The sequence below is a fragment of the Buteo buteo genome, chromosome 4 (genome assembly GCF_964188355.1).
Source record: "Buteo buteo chromosome 4, bButBut1.hap1.1, whole genome shotgun sequence".
NCBI lineage: Eukaryota > Metazoa > Chordata > Aves > Accipitriformes > Accipitridae > Buteo > Buteo buteo.
This window is the reverse complement of record NC_134174.1, coordinates 11384578-11399773: the sequence shown is the minus strand read 5'-3', so window position 1 is coordinate 11399773 and position 15196 is coordinate 11384578. Positions and strand designations below refer to the sequence as shown.

Here is a 15196-nt window from a genome sequence, read left to right as displayed (position 1 = left end):
TTTTAAGATCTGGCAATATGAACAACATTGGCATGTAATTTTTCAGAAAGATGAAATATGCATGTGGAAGAAGAAAGAAAAAACCAAGATACTTGCAGTCTAATCCATTTAGCAATCTGTCTCTAATTTTAATGATGTATTTGTCATTTTATTACTCACGAAATGTCATTTATATGAAACTGTCACTATGATATTAGAGAGGAACAGCTTGTGTTAAACTGGGTAAAGTCTTTGCCAACTTTCAGTGTTAGTTGCATTCTACCTCTTTAGAATTTCTCTTACGCTTTCAGTTCAACTTGGATATATTACTTCATGTACTAAACTTTTCTACATAGCTGCTGGACAAAATGTGTGCATCTCATCTTGGGGTGGATACAGCAACTATTTTGTTTAGTTAATCCAACAATATGGAAATTATTCTGAAAATCATTGTGTAAAAGTAGCCTGATGTGAAATGAAAAACCTGCAGGATCTTGAAATATCTATCATATTTTTTAACATTAAGATTGAATAGGTGGAGTTGTAATAACTTTAGAAAGGAAAAAAAAACCAGTGATAGTACCTTTCCTTTTCTTTTAAAGATGCTTAAAATTATTACCTTCATGTCTGATAATCACTGAGCTAGAGGAAAGGTAGGTCTGGTTGGTTGGGGTTTTTTTCTTCATATATTTATATCAGCAACTGTGATATACAGTTCATTACAGTTAAATGCAAAAAAATTCACAACTAGTCAATAATTCCCAAATTTGTGAAATTTTCTTCAGGAAATACAGACAAACAAACACAAATTCAGAGTTTATTGGTTTTTTACACATGAAAGGGATTTAGGGGTCTTCAGGTTCTCATCTGTCTTCAAAAACTGTACCAGTTTTCTCATGTTTTTCATGTTCTATAGAAAATTGTTGTTGTAAGTAGCTAGAAATAACTAAAAACTTGCAAATCTTAGAAGCACAGATTCACCTATGTATTCTTTTGTAAAATGAAGGCAACATCTGCTCATTACCTTTCTATGTTATCATGAGAAATCAGGAGAAAGCAATAGCATTTTGCAGAGCAATTTGAAGCACTGAACATAATAGAGTTGGAATAAAAATGTGTCATCAAACTCAACACTCAAACCTAAAAAAGGAAGTGTTTTTATTAGAATTAAGTGAATTTATGGCTGAATTAAGATTAAAGATATTTGTTAAAAGGGGAGCATTTCTAAAATTAAACCTTCTATTTAGGAAGCTATAAGCAATTTTTTTTTCCACATTTTCTTATGAGCAGTCTTTGATTTCCATTTCGAAACAAAGTCTGTCCATTAGAAATCTATGATTTTTAGTAGCAAAAAGGGAACTTGAAGAGTTAAATTACTGAATGTGGGAAAGACATGGAGGACAACAGACAGTCAAAGATAAAGTGACTCATGACAAGACAGAGGCAGAGACAAGAACTAAATACAACTCCAATAAATTCTAGTTCCATGATCTGTATTGTCATTAAAAAAAAAAAAAAAAAAAGCTTAATGATAATAAAGAATTGATACATACATTGATTGCAAGGACTACTTAAGAACTCTTCCTCTAGGGAGGAGGTGTCCTCAAGTTCTTCCATGTGAATTCTCACTTCCCATCAACATTCATTTTTAATCCACAAATCTTCCATGCTAATCTCAAAGCCATTGCCTTGTTTGTAGAGCTATGGAATTGAGGTTCACTAAATGATTTAGCTTAATTTCTTGATTATAATTCAATTGGCTTGATCAAATAATTTATGTGACTTAGGTATTTATAGTACACTTTTCAAGAATATTTTTCAAGGCTTTTTAATCCTCAGAATTCCCTCTGAGGATGGATGAGAGTTTAATTTATAGTAAAAAGTTTGGAAAGCCAAGATCTGGGACTTTTGCACATATACACATATACTTTTATTCTATAATGTAATCATTATTCTATAATGTAATCATAAAGGGGTTTTGACCCTGCCACATGTGAATGTTTTGGGCTTCATGCTGATCTTAGATGAAGCATGTATCAGATACAGTTATCATCATGTTATAAATATATCTCTATATTCTATCAAATAAATGTCAGGCCTCGTATACAATCTGTCATTTGTAATTCTGAATCCTAAGAGATGTGTGTAAACAAGTAATATAGATGATGCAGAGATATACACTCTAAATTCAGCTCTAGAGCACAGGCCAGTTATAGGTGCTCCCCACAGACTCTGAAGTAACTGGAGTGAATACTATTAAAGTGCAACGATATTAAAATGTTCTCTGCCTTACCTTTCAACTACACAAAGACATAAAATAAGGCATCTAATAAGACTCTGAAGACTAAACCATAACACCACATCTATTTTCACAGGAGTTACACAAGCTGTGGTTAAAGCAGAAGTAAATTCAAATGTGTCCTTTTCCACATAGTTGCAGTTGCTGAGCCTTTGTATGTCATTTTAAGTTGTTATTTTATAAAGGGAAAAGGAATGAAAAGGAGCCATTAACATTTTTAATGTCAGTTTTGGACGTCTTTTTTATGTTTATGGTGTTCCTGGCTTCGGTACTGTATAAACAATTCCCATCTCCAATAGAATCCTTACCCACATTCAGCTAAAGTCACAATGCTTTATAAATTCACTGGATTATTTGTATCTTCAAAGGAAGACACTTGTCAATGGGACTTAAGTTTATGCTTGAAGTCAAGCATATGTTTAGTTATGGTCCCAAATGAGGACCTAAGTGGTTTGTTACAGCATAATTATTTTATGTTCATATTATAGTGCTAAATATGTCAGAAGTGGCGGTCTACCTATTCTGGCTGAATTGCTATAGGTACATTCAATATTTAGGAATAATGTCAGAAAGTCTATGCATAAGATTCTTTCTCAGCACTTTGAAAATCATGACAGAATTTGAAAAGCATAAAAAACTACAGCATGATGATAACATGTACAGATTCATCTCTTGCTACAAATATGATGGTTCTTGCTGTGGAATTTTTAAATTGGCCAAAACCTAGTGTGTTAGTTATGTGGTTCAGCTATCTTGCACACTATAAACTGACTGCTTTCTTTCATGCAACTTCCCTAAAAACAGTTATGTTAAGATTCACATCAAAGATATCCTGTTATGAAAAATATCCACTTTTGGTTCTTGCCCTCTTCCATCTACAAAAGCTTTGCCCAGCTAGCAGTCTCTAGGAAATACATCTTTTTTTATTATTATTTTCATGGTTTGACAGACTGCACTGCATCTCCCCAGACAGAAGAATTAATCAAATGAAATATCTTTGACAAGATTTGCCAGCTGGTTTTTTTTGCACTGCTACACGGCAGTGCAAAACTGCTGTAAATTCAGCAGTTGAAGAAATTTATGGCAGCTCTGTATCATCAGAGCAGTGCAGCAAAGACAAAATCCACTGCTGAGCCTGACCTTGGAATATTTCAGATTGGTTTTATTCTTCACATCATCATGTAAATGTTTCTTACAGAGATCCTAACTACAGCGATCACATCCAGTATCACATCGGTAGTATCTTCTGTCCTATGTGATTCAACTGACCTAGCATCTATTTAAATAAGTCCTAAGGTGACAGAAACTCCTGTAATCAGATCCATTCTAGTTCATGTTATTTATTTCAATAGAATAAAAATTAATTTTGGAGGGAAAACCAAGCCTAGTGAGTCATACCTCTAAATGGGCTGTCCATCTTTGCAGCTGCAGTTTTGTGCCACATAACAGGCATGCAATGTCTATTGTGCAAAAATAATCTACAAAAAGACAGTTCTCAATAAAGTGAAGTACTGGGCAATATCCTTAAGGCTGTAAAGGTGAAATGTTAGGTACTTAAAGATCTTTTTACTTTCTATACTCTATGAAATATTTTCTTTTCCTAAAAGCTGATATTTTATTTGTTTTGAAAGTAAGACAAAACATTAGGAAAGGCCTGGAGGGAAGTCTAGCACACAAGTGAGTAGTAACAGTCTAATCTCCCCTACTATTGGAGGAAAATATGTTTTGGTTTCTTTCTTCTTAGTCAAGTAAACAGATAAATATATTTCCCCTGGCTTCCATTACAGCAAGTTGGCAGTTACAGACGAATCCTTTCAGTTTTGATTTCCTGTCAGCTTTACTAACAAATGACCGCAGAGTACAGTATTCTCTTGGTGTGGTTTTTACAGACTCTGTGCCTTAAAAGGAGCGTTTCTGAATGAAATTGCTATATGTTCTCACTTGGAGAGCTTGGTTTGTTTTCTGTATGCAGTACATTTCCCCTTTTAATGAATGTGTGAAATTGGGAAAACGATAGGAAGGATGTGGCCTGAAAGAGAACATTTTTTAAAAAAACTTCTCTTCCCTTGATCTTCATCTTCTAAGCTGGAGTCAAAAGACTGACTAAATTCAGATACAGACATAAACCGGTTCAGGCCACTTCTTCAATCTGCCCATAGCAGGCAGAAAAAACAAACCAAACCAAACCAGCTCCATGTGCAAAGGGCTGATTTCAGGGAAGTCAGTCACACGCTGATGAATGTTTTCAGCAGAGCTTGCTGAATTTTCTCCCTCAAAGTTGAATTTCTTCTCTTTGGTCGATCTTCCAAAGAAAAAGACCTGACAACAAGAGGGGCTATGAGCTGTGGTCAGAAGCTGTGTAGTTCCTCAGTGGCCACTCCTATGGCCTGGGACCTAAAATTATTCCTCTGCTTTCTCACCCCTAAAATTCCCTGAGGGTAGCCCTTAACCTTTTCATTCGCCTCCACAGAACTTCTCTTTTTCAAGCCAGGCATCCATTCACTACTCATGTGCAGGCAGTAGCCCATCTTGAAGAGCAATCAGAAGCTTACTGTATAAGCAACAGTTTTTTCTGACAACTCTTCTCTTTTCCAGAGTGAGTTTTCTCTTTCTGCTGTCTCACACACCACAGAGCTCTGTCTTTACAGGCGAGGTCTCTGGAGAGAGTAAGGCAAATGTAGAAATGCCACTCCACTCAATGCATTTGCTATACTTTGTTCTTTGACACGTGTATGCCCAAGTAGCCCTTTGCTCTGTATTTTGCAGAAGGAAAATGTCCTGCAGTGAAATGCTCAGTACTGTTGCTGAATCTGCCCTGAGGGACATAGATAGCAGTGTGGGGCAGGGGGGGGGGGGGGGGGCGGAGAGACAAAAAGTGACTTCATCACTTCCACCCTTACAGAGAAGATAATGAGGAAAGAACTTTCCAAATAGAGAAAGTGAAGCGTCTTCAGACAGCTAAGGAGGCCAAGAAAACTGCCAAGAGAGGAGTGAAGAGAAGAACATTCCAAAAAGCTGTCCTTAGCAGACCATAAATCTTACCCAGCGGACAGTTCAAACACATCACTTGCACCAGCCCTACTCTTCCCTGTTTATTTTCTTCCTGTCAGCATTAAAATAGAATAATAAAGTACCAAACAAACAAACAAGACAAACAAGAAAATAAGCAAGAAAACCCAGTTGAGAAGAAAAAGAATTGGAGTCCTTGTCTGTCAGCAGCGTTGAGGAGTCCCTTGGATCACACTGTGCTGCAGCCTGTGCAAACATCACTGCCTCACCACGTCCGATCCGAGCAAGGAAGTCACAAACTCTCCCTAAGTGTCTGAAATAATAACCATTCAGAAGAATATGGGAATGCCAAGACTATATTTAAATAATTAAAAGGGAAGCATATCCAAAACTTTTGTTTCATGTTCAAGTGAGGTGTCTTGTGTAAGTTTTGGCTGCCCAAGCTCCCATCAGCTTCACAGATTCCTTCCTACATTTAGTTAGAAATTGCTTTAAAGGTAAGGAGTATTTTAAGCTCCTGAAGAATTTGTCAGGGAAATGGGAAGAAAAGTCCATCCTCCCCAGCGTGGAGTGGGAAAGGTAGGAAACTCTGCCGCCAGTTTTGAAAGGGAATGCACAATCCATACCCAAATAGGCAGGGAAATACCTCTTTGGAGGAACCCGCACAGAGCGGGAGCCTGGGGAGCTAAGCCGGCACACTGGAGGGAAAACAAATGTATTTCAGTTGGAAACCAGCCTGGTCTCTGTCAAACATACCAATAAAACTGACATGTTCCTGCAGACTGAGTTGGTAAGATCTGCATGTCACAATGGGAAAAAGTACCGATAAGAAAATTTAGCAGCATTAACGCAAAGGCCAGGTGAAGAAAACTGAAAAGCCTCCCCCTCCCCTTCTTTTTTTTTTTACCAAGCATGTGTATAAACCAGGCAGGAAGGTATGGTTAAATAAAAAACCTCAGTAGAAAGTTAAAGGAATTAATGCTCAGGGATTACTGTTAGGGAGTTATATGAACTAAAAAGTTGTTAACACTAAGTGGCATCGGAGGGGATTAAAGAACACCATGCTTACAAATACAGCCAGGCCTCTCTGCTAACATAAAGTGAGAATTCAGCCTGGAAAACCCATCCAGAACTTTAGAAGAGACTCGTAACCAAATTAACTAAGATAACAGTCCAGAAGGAGCTCCAGTAAGGAAGCAGGTTTATACAGGAAGAATATTTGCTTTTAAGACAGTCTTGACATTAAGGCCAGCTTCTGGTGATACCTAACAAAGTTAAAGTGGAATAAAAGGAAAAAAAGCATCCATAAGGGTCTCCAAATGTGCATGCACCATTTCAATTAGCAGTGTAGATGCAAAAGGTTAGTGCTGATTCCCTGGAGGGTTGAGCATCTTAAGAGCCAAGGCTGAGCTTTTTAATTCCTAAGTTTTGGGGCCTTCGCATGTAGATTATAGTTATACTGATGGGTCCAAACCAGCACACAGCTGGCTGAACACTAATCAGGTCTACTCGTCTGCTTCCAGGACAATAAACACCAATGCTAGAGCTTCTACATTGCTTTAGGAAGAACAGATACATGTGTACACATGAATACGCACACACACAAAGACATATGTAAACACAGTCACTGCAGAACCGATTGGGCTGGTTTGGATCCAGCTAGTCTGGAGCATGGGCAAAGGAGGTGAGGCACAGAAGACTTTTTCTCGCAATTCAGGCTTACACTACAGGTTACCATCACAAATGTGCAAATCCAGGATGTGAAAAATTCATACTCCTGGCTGTCACCACTAAGCTTCCCATTGTCATTCTTGGTTATTAGGCAAAGTGAGGTAAGTGCTCCTGGTAGGAAGTCCTTTCTTCTCAGTTTGTCCTGTGAATACTCCTACAGGTATTCTTAGAGACATATTCTGAATGTGTTCAACAGGAAAAATTAAGGCTATGTGGGGATTTCCCAACAGAAACATAGACTTCAAAGAATTATAGGATCAGGCAGTAATTGGAACTCAGCTGTCTCCTGAGGATGCACAGCAATGAAAAACAGAGGCTCTCAAGTGAATGTTTAATGCAAAGCTTCCACAACTTACACTGCTGGGAACAGAAAATTTTCTGAGCTTCCATTTAATTTAAAAAAAAAAAAAAAAAAAAAAAAAGGAAGAAACTATGTGATGGCAGTTTTGTAAGTGCTATGTGAAGTTACAGTACTGTCGAACACAAGGCTGAACAGCAGATGGCATATTTACACCCAAGACATGAGACTATTGTTGACATGGTTTGTAATAGCAATGTTGATGTAAATGCATATTTGCTCAGTCTGTGTATCATGCTGACATTAATCCTCAAGGAAAGAAAACCATCTGGAAAATTTTCAGTTAGTATAATCTGAACTGAATTAAATACTATAAACTCACATATTACTCAAGGTAAAATCTTTCTCAAGTGGAGAGAAGGACTATATCCATGTTTGTGTTTTACACTAGCCTCATCTAATCTAATGAATGCATCTAATGCTGTATTTCCTGCCTTATTTTTAATAAATTACTATGAAATGCACTCTCCTGTGTATATTTTTTCTCGTAGTAGAATATATCAAATGACCTAACTGAGGACAACACTAGCTTAGACACACCTTGAGATATCACAAGCAAACGCCAACACCTCTTGGGCTCTGAGGTGGTACAGTTTTTTCTTTAGTGGAGAGTTTTTGCCTAAGGAATTCCCTAAGGAATTTATTATTATGTATATAAAAACTACATTAATAGTAACTGGATCCTTCATGGTTTTTTAAGTCTTATTATTTTAGTGACAAATATTTGAATAGTAAGAAAATCAACCAATCCTTATATTCAGTTAGGCTTTGACTGAGCAAAGTTGATAGTCTGCAGTGAAACTCTGACACCCAGGTTTGAAGTAAAATATACGCTTTCCTCCTCTGCCACACAGTACCTGTCTGCCCTGAGTGCTTGACTAAGTCAGGATCTGAAACAGTCCCATGAAAAGGTCCAAGGGGTTCAGAAGGAGGATTTAGCTCCTACCCATTAGACCAAGATGGAATTTTGACAGTGATTTCAATACAAGTAGGATCAGGTCCTCAGACACAGAAGCACAACTTGCACTATATCTTCTGTGACCATATGGAGAAGTCATTGCACCTTCCCAAGTGTTCTGAACCAAGGTGAAACAGCTTTACGAAAACTAAGGCTATTAAACTATTCTATTGCAGCCTTTCACACTGTATATCCTACGTTATAAAAACTGAGACAACAAGAAAAAAAAATAATTATCTGTTCATTTTAGGGCTTACTTTGGTATTAACCTTTTTATGGTTTGCCTTTTTTCTCCCAGCTGTTTTCTTTCCTATTTATTGCACGTGGTTTTTATTGGAACATATCTGTCCAGACATCGGTGCTTTTGAAGGCAGAGTAGATACACAACTGAACTCTACTAAATGGCCTGCTCTGTTTACATGAGGCTTGTTAAATAACAAAGAGCAGAAAGCAAGTACTGAGCATCGATGTGGGTTTTCATCATTTATCATCTGCAGATTGTAGCGTTCTTGCAACTACAAAAGATAAAGCCATGACAGAATGTAATAAGAAGGCAATATCCCTTTATAGATCTTTGTTGTGCAAATTCTTGTACAAGCAGTTAATTCTCATGGCTTCCAGGAGGTAGACAGGTCACCTGAACATCCTTAACACTTTGAATGTAAAACTATAGCAAGATAAAGTTTTCACATATGGACTATTTCTAGATTTTTATAACTTTGGAAGCATTCCTGCATGGTTGAAGTTATTGGCAAGCTTCCCATTGATTTCAGGAGTTCCTGATAAAATCCACTGATTTCATGAATCAATTAGAAAAATCCCCTTTTTGTACTACAAACAAAAAGAAAGTGATGTTTACCATGGAAAATTCAGAATCAGACTTCAAACACTCTGCACATGAATTTATTTGGGGAATGATTCACTGTTGATATAGCTGGAGTTGTTAGCAAATATATGTTTAAATCATCAAAATTGCAGTGTAACCAGAAATGCTTAGAACTTTGAAATTTCAGCTGGATAATGAAAAAGTAATGAGCTTACTGTCCCTTATTTGAACTTACTGAACCAGAATGCGAGGATGCTATAGGAACTTGACAGTACTCGGCAGGAGAGAGGCACTAATCTGATGGGGTTAGTAACGGTGTTGCTTCTTTCCTTTTTTGCTAGCTATTGCTGTTGGCTGGTTTTGATATTAAGTGCAGCAGCAGCACCTAGGTTTGTGCGTTATTGGTATCCTTTGCACCATCTTTCGTACCATCAGTAGTACTAAGTGATAAAGTGAGGGGAGCCTTTTCCTGAAGTGTAAAGTACATTATAGGAAATACTTAAAATTCCAAACCTCTCATACTGAAACTGTAAGGAACTACAAACCTCTTGGTAAATATTCATGTTTAGGTTAAGCACATCCTTTTCACTGCAAATATACTCTCTCCGTAATATGCTTTGGCCATTCTTAGTGCAGAATTCCATCAGGAAGCTCCTGGGGAGACTCAGCAGGATCACAGCATGGATTTGGCTGTATCTTTCATTTTATGCACAATCTTTCTATTGGACAAATGAAGATCTTTAAAGTACCAGCCTTCCTTACTCTGCACACTAAAATCCCACACTGAAATTAGAAATGGAAGCAATGGGGTTCCAAACTTTCTTCTTTAAATAAGAAATATAATGCTAATTAAGTTGTTGTTTTTTATAAAATACTTTATTAAGAATAATAAGAATAAACAAGGCTACAAAAATACCAACTTTATTAACTAATGAAGATGTCATTAATTACAGAAGATTTGTAATACAAGTTATAACCACAGTGTTCCCTTTTCATTAGGCATTCAGCTAGTTGTATTTAATGGGAGCATTATTTTTCCCACTTAAATATGAAAAAATACTCTTATCATACACTGAATCCCACAGTTAGTGGAAATTAGATCCCATGCAAGGAAACACCATACATAAATGCCCAAGAGTATGTTTAAAAAGGAACACTGTAAAATTTTAGGGTGAAAAGCCATGTTAGTTCCTGCCAGCAGCCCCAACATTCATAAATCAATAATATACCAGTGCACGTGAGGGAGGAAGAAAATAATTGATAAGGAAACAAACAAATCCAATAGGTTTCATACAGGTTCCAGGGGGGGTCAACTAGTTTAAAACCAGCCTTCCAGAAGGATGGCGATAAAGCCTCACCTCCTGTTGCAGTTGCCGTGGAGTTGAGAATCTGTGTGCTTTGCAGTGTACAAGGATGCTTGTAGTTCAGTGCATGGCCATAGGGAAAAGCACTGAGCAACTCTCAGCCCCTGCTCTTTTGGCAATCATATTCACTGACTTCAAGGGACATTTTGCCTGAGTAGATTTTGACCCTCGGAGATATATTTGGACCCTCATCTGAAAAGCTCTAACTCAAGTGAGTAGCTCTGTCAAGTACATTGGCATTACCTGCAGCAAGGGTTTGCAGAATGCCTCCGAGAATTTTAATCTTAAACTAGAGAAGAAGATTTCAGCAGTAGCAGCAAAAATCTAGACCAGTACATTCCCAATGAGAGCTACAGTTTCTCTGAGGGTCATGAGGTTTATGAGAGAAAGAGAGATAGCAAAAAAGCTTTTTTAAGGAAAAAATGTTTTCATTAATTAAAGGAAGAAGCATCAGTCAGTTCCAATGCCCAAAGAAAATCAGTAATTAAGTCAAACTAACTTCAGTAGCACAAAATCACCTCTTAGGTTTGAATTCCAAAACTTTATATCCAGTTATTACACTTTTCAGAGACCAAGGATTAGTTACAGCAAGGAGAATGAAGATGAAATTCAATGGAGTTTAAGAATGTCCTTAGATAAGAATTTAAGTTCTGTACCCTTCAATTCTAATATGAATAAAATCACATCTACAAAGTAAAGTCCAGATCCCACTGAAGTTAGTAAGAGGCTTTCCAGCAATTTAGATGGGCACTAGATCAGATTGCCTTGTTATTACAGAGAGAAAAATATTAGAACAGTGAAAAAATATCTATAGAGTGTCCTTTCTTAAGAGAATCCTGTAGTTATAACAGTTGCCTGGTACGGTACCATTGGTACCAACAAGAAATATTCACAGGAATAAATGAAGTACAAATTCATTGCCACGTATCATTATTCTTCTCTTCCCTTGCTCTTCAGAGTCTCGTGTGCCCTCCATACTGAGATAGGGAGAGCAAGAGCACCTGATAAGCAAGTGCATACAAACATGTTAAGTTCTGGAGCATCAACTCTGCACAGTTTATTTTACTGAGGCGCTGCCCAGAACAAACAGGTAAAAATCCTTACACATTGTCTAACAAAAAACAGTATTTTTATCATATATATATATGTGTATATATATATATAAAAATCACAGTCTTCTGCACAGCAGAAGCTTTTAACTAAAATATTTTAGGATTTGATTTTTTTAGATAGACATAACAAAATGCCTGCAAATATAATACAGTGAGCACATAACAATTCTTAGAATACAAAGAGTGAACATGGAATTATATATTTTATCCACATTCTACTTGTGACTGAAAACAAAACTCACTTGGAGTTTTTTAAAAGTCTCTCTTAAAAAGTTAATCCTGTCAATAAGATATGGTCAGTATATACTTAGTAAGAATACACTCTTCACATACATGGCAATAATTAACTGTAACTACAACAGGCTAAATCCTGCCTTCCTTAGGCCTCGTAAGTAAGAGAGCCCAAAAGGAGCATAAAGCCTTCAGAGGCAGCCAGAATAGATGGAGACAGACTATCTGCGTAGCATCCATAACCTCAGATCCACTGTACAGAGAAGTCGCATCTTGTCCAAAGAGACTATTTACATCAGGAGGAATTTCAGAAGCTCTGCTTGCTGAAAGACTTCTTCCTATGTGCCAGTAGAATCTTCTGGGTGCTTGACACAAATCTCAGTGAGCCAAGCCACTTAAGCATGGGCCGAAACTCATCCCAGTTCACCAGGAGGTGCAAGCATATTTGAGTCCCACTGAAGTCAAAGTGCACTGCTGAAGAAAATAACTTGGTGAGTCAAGATGACGGCTGCCTCCCAAGACAGCTCCCCTGAAGTGGTTACTTTCTGTCAGGGCAGAATTCAACCCTGCGTCTTCGTAATGAAATGTCCTTTTATGTCTAGACCATGATGTCAGTTTAGCGGCTATGCAGTTAGATATGATACACATACCATACAATTTGCTACTGGAAACATTTACAATTACATAGTCACAAGTGAAGTAACAGTGCAGTTACTTCTGCAATTACATGTACAGTAGTAAAACTAACAATTGGATATACGTTGTATCAATTTTCCAGAAATTACAGGGTAATTGGTGCCGCCTATAACAACATATTTGTATAATACTTCCAGCCATACAACTAAATGCCTAAAAGAGAACAAGCGCTTTTCATAGATGCTGATTATTTGTTCCCTTTCCTTGTCAACAAAAAGGAAAATGATGGTTCTACATACAGGCAGGAAACACAAGCTACTAAACTACTGGTGATGTTTTCCATATTACATACAAGATCATATCAATCTCTGCAATAACTTTACTACCCTGAAAGGAATTATACAAAGAAAATAATTTTTACCAAATCTAGGTAAGGTTTTATTAAAGATCTTAAGTCTCTGAAAGACTATTAATGTATAACTTACTTTTCCCAGTATTAAGTCTCTCAGCCAGGTGCCAGTAAATACAGAGTTACTTTCATGAAATAACTAGAATCAACTGAATATTTAACACTTATCTGTTGAGAAAGATTTGGGCATAATTGATTGAAATTTCTTTTAACAGCCAAAGTCTGCCAGTAGCTAATCAGGACTCATTTTTCAAACTGAATTAAATACTCATTAGCACGGTAAATTCACAGTTATTTCTGGTACTAACTTCAAACAAATGATTGATAGTTTGCTAGCCAATCCACTTCTATGTCTCTTCTCTCATCCAAAAGTGTTTTTGAGATATCTGTTAGTGAACCACTTACACACTGAAGGAACCAAGTGTAGAACTAGAGTCTATAAGGACTGTGTAAAAGGAAGTGATACTGACTTCTATGAGAACTCTGTTTGTGGCAGGCTTGTCAAAGTCCATCAATAATGAAAATATTAATTTCTAAAGAAATTAATTTTTAATGAAATATTACATCTTTGACCTCTTATAAGGGGGGGAAGAGAAATATGATCATATATGCTGTCCTTGACAGATGCATATATCTCTCAGTAGGTCTTTTGTCATATGTGTAGAGAAATATATGGCTCATAGAAAGAATCAGATGTGTTAAATAAAACTGTAATTTGTTTCTCCTTCTAAGATAATCTGAAGAGCAGCATAAAAGAGGTCATATGATCTATTTCTACAAAACCTTTTATCATCCAGTAATAATATCCTTGCAAAATTGTTTACCCATTCAAGTATCTTCAGGAGATATGTCACCATACTTGCATACACTGTAAGTCACTCCAACATTTATAAAACAACACTGATAGACAAAAAAACACCAAAAACACCCATAAATATTAAAAGGAGACCAACAAACTTGACTATCAAGTAGTTAAAAAATTGTTGATCTTTACATTAGACATTAATTCCATGCTGTCCAAAATCTTTCTTTGAATGGAAGTTGTTAAGTTTTTCAGGGTTTTCTGTAGGTCATCATAATCTTGTGTATCCACCGGGAGTAATACGAGACCCGAACAAAAATCCCGGGACGATTTCGAATGGCACATCCGCGGCCAGGAACAATGACACCAACTACTATCTTCAGCCTGTTTTGTTCACAAACCAAGGGACCACCATAATCTCGCTAGGAAAAAATAAACATATGAATGTCACTTCTCAAAATGCTTCAAGACACAGCTCCCACCTGTCTCCTATTGACTCGCTTCTTTTTAGGATGACTTAGCTCAACAAACAGGCAATAGAGTTACTCTTGCCATAGGACAAAAACCAGTTTCCAATATCTTTTTCAAAACTAGAACTTATAAAAACCAAAGTCAAGGTTGGCCTTTGACCTTTGGTGGCTTCCCATGCAAATTAAACTCTGTGAGCTATCTTTACATGTGATTTTAGTGAATTCAGACTACCAGATCTTACTCTCCTCTTTCAGCTACCTGCAAGCATGATATTTGTTTATGTGCCTATAAACCAGATAAGCAGAAAGTGAGTTGATTGATAAACATCTTTGTTATGATGAGAGACTGCATCAAAGACTACTGACAGAGCCAGGTTCATACCCTTCTGTCAGTCATTCATCTTGCAAAGCCCTAGGATGAGAATCTATGTGTACTAATAGGCGGGGGGATCCCAAATGTAATAAAAGGTAATATTTTGTAGACATAATTTTGAGACATAACTTGTTAAAATACTCTTTTTCATTATGCTGAGTGAATGAAACATCTATGCACCAGTACATGCATTCAGTGAAAATTTGGAGTATGGTCAACTCAGATTGGGGTCTTATTTAGCACTAAAATACATGCATTTTAAATTAGATTGAAACAGTAATTTAGATACCTTCACATAGATTTGGGACTTGACCATAGAAACTGCAGTTTTTACTCAGGCAAAACGTATACTCAACCTAGCAAACTAGCTGCAAAACAAGGCAGTAAATGTTCATATCGGATAGTGAGAAGTTGTTTCAAAAAATAAAAGCTGACAATTAGCATTGTATTCTCTCCAGATCACCAGAGAAACAACAATGCTTGACCTTTATTTGGTTTGCATTTTTTTTTTCTGACTGACTGCAGATTAGTTCCCACACGAACAATGAACTATGTCAGTACCATCAGAGTGGCTCATAAAACACTTTTCGGAGTGGAGTTTCACCTGCCAATCTGATTTTGTTTCTCTGCCTGTTCTCT

The 15196-nt window shown here is 36.9% G+C and overlaps 1 protein-coding gene across 2 annotated transcripts in view; it reads right to left on the bottom strand.

Moving 5' to 3' along the window:
* Positions 1 to 10025: 10025 nt before the first annotated feature.
* HGF (hepatocyte growth factor) overlaps positions 10026 to 15196 on the bottom strand; it is a 60481-nt gene continuing 55310 nt past the window's right edge. For both annotated transcript variants that reach the window (XM_075024740.1, XM_075024741.1), the window contains exon 18: positions 10026 to 14136. In XM_075024740.1, coding sequence (XP_074880841.1) covers positions 13966 to 14136 — 171 coding nt within the window. In that variant the 3' untranslated portion in view covers positions 10026 to 13965. The remainder of the gene's footprint in view (positions 14137 to 15196) is intronic.